The following is an 8,326-nucleotide window of genomic DNA, read 5'->3' on the forward strand; positions in this document are numbered from 1 at the left end:
TAAACGCGATAATTTATCGAGGCGACAAGAATTCGCAGCATGTGTCAAGCCGGGCGACGGTTTAATTTGTCGGCTCTATAATCGGTAGTGAAGATAATTAAAACAAGTCAATAGCAATACAAGTAAAGTTGATGATAAGTCTTATATAACTGTATATTTACCATTTTAGGATTCACTAGGTAAATTTTTTCGTTATCGCTGTGGCATTTTTTTAACTAAAATACCACTAATATCAGATACAATTTTGAACAATCCAAATTTTGCATATATATTTTATATAAAATTCAGAATAATTTTGTTTTCTCACTAAAGTAAAGATATCAGTGAGACTCATATGGAATTTATTAATTTATCGAACATAGCTTACGAATTTGATTGAAAAACCAAAAAAAAAATTATATTGTTAACAAAATTGTACTCCTAACATTAACTACCAATAAATACCGAGCATCACACATAATGATATGTAATCCATTGTAGATCATATGAAGAGGCGTACACGATTCAATATTCCTTGTTGTGGATCATTTTCCATAACACATTAAGCTAGCTGGCGTCAGATGGTACTAATTGACATGAATTGCCATTTGTGGGACCTAAGACTAGTTATCTCAAGTATTTTCAATGAAAGAACCTTTTATAAACCTGAGTTGGGCGTGCATAATACACAAGAATGTTGTACCTAAATAGTTATTGAGTTTTATGGTAAAGCACAGTTTTATCCAAGAAAATATTGTTGTATCAAACAGTTATTCGCCTTGAGAAAATTGAAAGTTTACGAAAATTACAATATCAAATGCATATGCATATGCATTTTATATATGAGATTAAGAAATTAAGAATAAGAGTAATAAATATAGGTTACATTTTACATGTTTACTTTTTATATAATTCGATTTATATTTCGAAGAAGCTCTTTTTAATTTATCTTCTTCTTCTTCTTCTTCCTGGCAATTATCCCAGCATTAGCCAGGGTCTGCCTTCCTGCTCAAACTCCTCCACTTTGCACGGTCTTTAGCATCCGCGGTGGTAAGTCCATTGGCTCTCATATCCTGCTTCACGGTGTCCAGCCATCGCTTTCTTGGGCGTCCTGGGGGTCTTGCTCCAGGGACCGACATATCAAGGCAAATTTTTCCGACGTAATTCTCAGGCCGGCGTGCAACGTGGCCATACCATCTCAGGCGACTCTCTTGAAGCTTATCCGCTACGTCACGGACTCCAAGACTACCTCGGATAAATGTGTTACGTATACGGTCAGCCCGCGTTACGCCACACATCCACCTCAGCATCTTCATCTCCGTGACGTGAAGCTCTTGAGTGTGCCTGGACAGTGTTGGCCAACATTCGCTTCCATATAAGAGAACCGGTCGGATTATGCTCTTGTATATTATTCCCTTGAGCTTGGTAGGTATTCTGCGATCGCAGACCACACCTGTGACCTTACGCCATTTCGCCCAAGCAGCGCTGATACGGGCTTGGACATCGTGATCGATGCCTCCGGACTCATGTAGAATAGATCCAAGGTACCTGAACTTTTCCGACTTAACGGCTGGTTCAGGACCTATATGGATAGTGCAAGAGTCCGGGCTTCCGCAAGCCATGTACTCGGTCTTCGTCACATTTAGTTTAAGACCACCGTTCTCAAGCGTACCCTTCCAGAGGTTCACTCTTCGCTCTAGCGTCAACCTGCTCTCATCAATGAGCGCTATGTCATCGGCATACATCATCAGCCATGGAGGCTGGTCCTGGATGTTAGCCGAGACAGTGTCCAGCACTATATTGAACAAGAAGGGGCTAAGAGCCGAGCCTTGGTGAACCCCTACTGAGATCGGAAAGGGTTTTGTATCGCCAACAGCAGTCCTAACCATTGAAACGGAATCGCGGTACATGTCTCTGATGATATCAATATAGGCCTCAGGGATCCCTTTGAATCGCAACGCCCACCAGATACATTGACGAGGCACGCAGTCAAAGGCCTTCTGCAGATCTAGGAATGCGACATGCAGAGCTCACCTTTTTTCCCTGTATGCCTCCATCAGAGTTCTGATGGCAAAGATGGCGTCCAAGGTGCCCGATCCTGGCTGAAATCCATATTGACATTCCGAGACAGTACACTCTCGGCGGAGCCTGAGGTCGATCATACGCTCAAAGAGCTTCATGGTGTGACTCATGATCTTAACGCCCCTATAACTACCACAATCTTGAACACTGCCCCTGCCTTTGTATATAGGGGTAATGTAACTATAACGCCACTGATGTGGCATAGTCCCAGTGTTCAAGACGCGGTTAAAAAGGTCCGTCAGTATGAGCACACCAAGAGAGCCCAATGATTTCCACGCCTCGATCGGAATATCGTCAGGTCCCACCGCTTTCCGATTCTTCATGCGTCGAAGACAATTCCGAGTTTCGTCAGGTGTTATCGGTCGGTCAGGTGTCTCTTTTTAATTTATGACTAACATTAAACAAGAATCACCTCATATGACCCATATTTTGTCTCGTTTTTTCTTCAACATAACTAAAATAGATTGACAAGATACGTATCGACAAAAGGCAATGTGATTCGATTTCTGAGTTTCAATATGTTTTTTTAAATTTGTTATAAACGGATCCTGTTATGATCAAAAACTTTTCAGACACAATCATTAGCTATATTAAATTATTCATAACTTGATACGTACCTCACTTATAATCATGATATTCATACATTAATTCTGTTTGCTATGTTAATTTATGCACAGTTCTATACGTACTATCGTACAATATACCAATGTGAAGACATAGTATAAAATAATAAAATATTATAAAGAAAAACCTATTTTGGTATATATATAAAATAGCTTTATACTTTTAAATTAAGAAGACATGGTCGTAACTTATATTGAAATTTATTTATTGGAATTAAATCAACAAGAAGAATTCAAGTAACGTTATTAAAGGATTTATTAATATTATTAAAGATATATAATTGAAGAGATCTAGAAATTCCGGGATATAATTTGAACAGATCATCCAATATTCACTTAGAAGGTGTCCTAATAAATTTGACTACAGAATTAAATAATATAATACGAACCATAATACGAATTTTCAGGGGTTTCAGCGAATTCAAATTTAATCCTTTTCAATATAGGCTGTGCATAATTCATCAAAGTAAACCTTTGAAACGAGATATCCAAGTATTTAGTACGCGGGTAGATTTCGGCTTGCGAATTCTGCGTATCATAAATATTTTATGGTTATGAAAACTTAGTTTTATAATGTGCACTTAATATAAAGAAATAAAATTTTCTTCGTATGCCATCAGTTACAAGTGTATTATTTTATAAATTTCTAATAATTCTGTAACACTCATATAAATATTTCGACCAGTTTAAAATTAGATTATCAAAGTTTTAATAAATATCAATGAAACTAAAAATTTTCAGATTTTACTACGCATATTTTATCAGACGAAATCTCTTAGCATTCAATGGATTCACCGTGCTGGTGCCGGGTCCATGGCGTTGCAGGAAGAAGAGCTTCAACGGTGCCTGGGACTTGCGACCCAGGTGTAGGTTTAAGGGGCCCCTTTGTAATGCGCGGTAGACGCTCACCTCCATCGTCCAAGCACCTCTCTCTACCTAACCAACTTTGAAAAGAACCTACTAGGGCTGCCTTTAAAGTACGTTCCAAGAATGAATTGATATTAGTTTAGGACAGGCCCAAGTCTTTTAGTAGGTTGTAGAGAGATTTTGCCGTTATACCTCACACTCCCATTTCTACCGCGTACAAATCCACGACGAACCTATTTCGAGTGAGTTCGTTTGTGAGCTCGTAATATTTATTGACCTTGATGGCATGGTCTTTGGGGGTGTTGGTTTCCCAAGGAACCGCAAGCTCTATAATCACAAGGCGCTTTAAAATTCACGAATACACAAATATGTCTGTTCTGGAGGCCGAAGCACAAATATCCTCTGGGATTTTGTATTGTTTCGGATACTTTTCAGCAACCGTGATCACGGGCTCACGAGATGTGAAACGTCGGAATTATGTACTTTTTATAATAATTAAATATGCTCAGTATAATCCGAAAAATATTAGTTTCATTTGAATTAACACTCGTGAAAGTCTTAGATCTCATTATTTTGTAATAATTTGCATCTAATCGTATATAGACAAATAAAGAAGGGTTTGAAGTAAGTAAACCAGATAGTTCTTAAATGATGTTTATTTAAGAATTTTGTAGGGATGTGTTCATTAAATATGATGCATTAAAGTTATTGTTTCACTTGACTAATTTTAGCACTAAAGATTCATTGCCAGCTACGCTCAGGCTCTCAGCTTCAAGAACATCTCTGAAAAAATAAAGTCAATTTAAAACAGTGATAATGTATTAATGACATCAAAGGAAACAATATCAAACAGCCAATAATAAAAACAAACATACAATAGAAACGAATATAAAAAGAATTATACATACCCGATATTCTTTTCTGAATGAATATTATTAACAACAATCTCAAGACCTCCGGAAACGTTATCGAAGTACGAAAGGTCTATTGTGTAGGCCTGTTCACGTAAATTAATCACAACCACATATACATCGCCATCGTGCCATCTGAAATCAAATCAGACCCATTTCCAATATAATACCAGTAAACATACATCAATATTAAAAGAAAAACTAATTCATTTTTATATAAAACAATTGGGAAATACAGATATAAAACCTTATAAACACTCGAATAGGACTTGTCGCTGACATTTCATCACAATCTGACATGTGAAGTGTTCGATAATATTTTTGGAAAGAGATTATGTTGCTATGATAAATAAGAATGTTTATTGAATTATTTGTTAATCTGTTTAAAACAGTGTTAAATCGCTAGTTACGTCTCTTATAAAATTAATTCTTAAACAAGGATGAGAAACATTAAAATGAAAAAAAAAAAAAACTAAACTACAATCTTACCTCCTAAATGCTAGGATATCTGAGTTAAAAGCCACCGATTCGTATCTGCCATACCGAAATGCAGGTTCTGCTCTCAATTTAACTATTTTTTTATAAACATTCAAATGTGACCTCTCCACGTTGCGCTGTACTTCGACATTTAAATTTTCATAGCCCTCGGCGACTGGCAGCCAAGTTTTATCAGCGGAAGAAAAGCCTAAGATAGGCAAAAATAACAGAACAGTTAACCTTAATTACAACTATAACAGCTTAAATTTTTTCTATTTTTCGTTAGTAATTTTTTTTCCTTATGCTATATATTTCAAATTACTAGTAAACATTTGATTTTCCCATGATAATTGTTTATTTACCTGCATTCTTTTCTGAACTCCATTGGAAGGGAGTCCGTTCGGGGTCGCGAGAGGTTGATACATAATTTATAGGATCATCCGTATTACAACCGCTGGGATCAACGGTGTCTTCCCAACTAACAAAGCCATCAACCATACCAATTTCTTCGCCCTGTTAGGAAACATCACCCTTAAGGAATATCAAAATATCATATACATATGAAAAAAATAAAAAAATCTAGTTACCATATATGTCACGGCGATTCCTGGAAGTAACAACACAATCATATTTATACCATCTACTAACTCGGGACTGAATCTTGAAGCGACCCTGTTATTATCATGATTCCCAGCCTGTAATTAATAATTTTCTTATTTTATTTTTACTTAAAGCATAAGGTTTGTATATATATTAACTTAACCATATATTATTACTAAAATTGTAAGTGATTGAACTATTATTTACTCAATTAAATTATTTTCATTAACTAATTTCGACATGAGGGACAGTAATAAAATAAAAATACCTATTTGGTGATGCATGAATATTTAAAAAATAGAGTGAGAAATTAATATTTTTTAGAACTTTTATATCCCTCTCAAGTCATATGGAAGATTTATTTAGACTCGACAGTTTGTCATGAGATTTTTTTATGTCATAATATATCCTTTAAATAAATTAAAGGTCATCTCAAAAACAAACTGATGTTACGAAATAATTAATAATATTGACATATTTAATTTATTTTATATATATATATATATATATATAGGCAAAGGTACTTACCACCCAGTTAGCTAATTTGTCCATTGGTTTAAAAGTCAGAAATTTATCCAAAGCGTACTTCATTTCAGCAGCAGTCGATTTTCCATTAACGTCAGATATAAGGACAAAATTAAATGGCATTTGAGCACCTTCCTTTTCTCCATTTCCAAAATACTTCATAGTTATTTGTGGACTCGAATACGCTTCTGTCATCATTACTCTAGTTAAACCATCTTTTTCTTTATATTCATCAAATACTTCCCTCCACTGGTATACCATGTCAAATGTCTCTTCCTGATCTTTTGTATAGATATGATCAAGATAATCATAATTTTGTGGGTCATGTGTACTTTGTCCACTCAAAGGCTCATCTGGGTACTTGCCACCGAACAGTTCCTTATCAACTTCGAATAAATGAGCAATTGCATCTACTCTAAAACCAGCTACACCCTTATCCAACCAAAACCTAATAACATTTTTCATTTCTTCTACCACATCTGGATTACGATAATTTAAATCTGGTTGACCAATTACAAACTGGTGAAGATAGTATTTTCCTACTTCTTCCCTGTATTCCCAGGCACTTTTGCGAAAAACGCTATTCTGAAAAAATAATTTAAATATTATTTTAACAATTGCTATTTATATATAAATTTAAGTTTGTATATAACTTACCCAGTTATTCGGAGGATACATTACACCATTTTCATCAATTACTCCGTCCTCCCACACAAAATAGTCATAATACTTTTCATCGCCTTTCAAGGCTTCTTCAAACCAGAAACTTTCGTTACTGCTATGATTTGGTACAAAGTCGAGTACTATTTTAATATCTATAATATAACATACAATGTTTAAAATTACAAAGTCGAAAACTTACATTCCAAGTCAAAATATAATTAATGTAAAGTAATACCTAGTTCATTCGCCTTCTTGATTAAATTGTCAAAATCTTCCATAGTTCCATATTCATTATGAACATTGTAAAAATCGGAAATGTCATATCCAAAATCGTACATAGGAGACTGAAACATTGGAGACAACCAGGTCGCTCCAACTCCAAGTTCCTTTAGATATTCCAGTTTAGATGTTATTCCTTCGAAAAAATATATATTTCACTGTAAAATAAACTTTAAAAAAATATGTCAAACTTTTCAAAAGTACCTTTAAGATCTCCAATACCATCACCGTCACTGTCCATAAAAGATCTGGGATAGATCTGGTAGAAAACCGTTGTTTCCCACCACTCCAATTCCCTCTCATTTTGGCATTTAGCCAAAACAAACACTACCGGCAGCAAAACTAGTGTTACCAACCTAAAGGTGAAAAATTATTTTAATAAATGAATTTTTATACCTATCTATATTGACAAAATATGTGTGGCTTTACCTCATGATTCGTCCTAACAAAAAAACTGTGCACGAAGAAACTTATATAGTGGTACAGTATCTCTTAAAAGAGATAACTCATCTTAGGAGATATATATATACCAATGTCTGTTTTTATCTTAGATATTAAAAAATATAATTTTATTACTATTCTTCAATTCTTTTAATTTTTTTTCTTTTGGGTAGCTTGTAATTAGTTATTAAATAAGTATATATGGCACAGGGATACCGACCGCATCAAATTAAACTATAACAATACAACTTTGACCTTAAAGGTTCAACTATTATTAAGGTTTTAGCAAAGTTGCAATTCCATTATAAAGTTTTCATTTGAATAAACAAAAGAGCGTAATTGTTGATTTATATCTCGAAAATGCATTCTATCGAAAAGGTAAGGTTGAGATAAATAAACAACAATTAATTAAAATTTATTACTTGTATATTGGCTTATTTTGTTAAAATTTGAATTTTATTAAGGAATTATAATACACCTCCCTAAGATGTCTTCATTACTTAAATTTGAAGGGATACTAAAACTATTTGTACGTATATCAAATCAGGGCGCAATTTGGCATCCACGTGTTTTTAGCATTATGGTTGGAATACTATTCGGGCCACTAGCATTGTTCAGGTCAAGACGAAACAATCTTCTTAGTACCTGTGCATTAATAATCTGTCATTAAGGAACCACAGTCAGGCTATCGAGGTGGTGTGCGATTGCTTTTGTCAAGACATAAACATTGGGCGAAAAAAGAATCGATTATCCTTTGCCGTATAAGATATTATCCCACCAGGCTTATGAGGACTTATAGGACTTCGGTTAGACCGTTTTTCAAAAGACCAGAAAGCTGTACTGCAAAAGGGTTGAGTAGAGAGTTTTGCGGTTTCAAGC

At 34.7% G+C, this 8,326-nt stretch overlaps 2 protein-coding genes across 9 annotated transcripts in view; one reads left to right on the top strand and one right to left on the bottom strand.

Annotated features, from left to right (window-relative positions):
• Nucleotides 1-8,326, top strand: part of LOC116779542 (dual specificity calcium/calmodulin-dependent 3',5'-cyclic nucleotide phosphodiesterase 1) — a 113,687-nt gene that overhangs the window by 37,466 nt on the left and 67,895 nt on the right. The gene's annotated exons all lie outside the window — the stretch shown is intronic.
• LOC116779544 (maltase A1-like) lies at nucleotides 4,190-7,380 on the bottom strand. Its single transcript, XM_032673894.2, has 9 exons — nucleotides 7,211-7,380; nucleotides 6,963-7,142; nucleotides 6,722-6,879; nucleotides 6,068-6,649; nucleotides 5,527-5,634; nucleotides 5,302-5,452; nucleotides 4,952-5,147; nucleotides 4,460-4,597; nucleotides 4,190-4,334 (listed from the first exon to the last, which is right to left on the bottom strand). Exons 1-9 carry the CDS (start codon nucleotides 7,245-7,247, stop codon nucleotides 4,265-4,267), a joined length of 1,620 nt encoding a protein of 539 aa, XP_032529785.2. The 5' UTR covers nucleotides 7,248-7,380; the 3' UTR covers nucleotides 4,190-4,264.

This window comes from Danaus plexippus, chromosome 2 (assembly GCF_018135715.1).
Source record: "Danaus plexippus chromosome 2, MEX_DaPlex, whole genome shotgun sequence".
In the NCBI taxonomy this organism is placed as follows: domain Eukaryota; kingdom Metazoa; phylum Arthropoda; class Insecta; order Lepidoptera; family Nymphalidae; genus Danaus; species Danaus plexippus.

Bases quoted from the DNA above. Each gene is read 5' to 3' on its own strand.
- LOC116779544 (XM_032673894.2), bottom strand. From the start codon at position 7,247: ATGGACAGTGACGGTGATGGTATTGGAGATCTTAAAG. The intron at 5,148-5,301 runs GTAAATAAACAA...TGCCTATCTTAG, and splicing joins GAGTTCAGAAAAGAATGCAG to GCTTTTCTTCCGCTGATAAA. The intron at 4,335-4,459 runs GTATGTATAATT...TTATTTTTTCAG, and splicing joins CATTCAGAAAAGAATATCGG to AGATGTTCTTGAAGCTGAGA.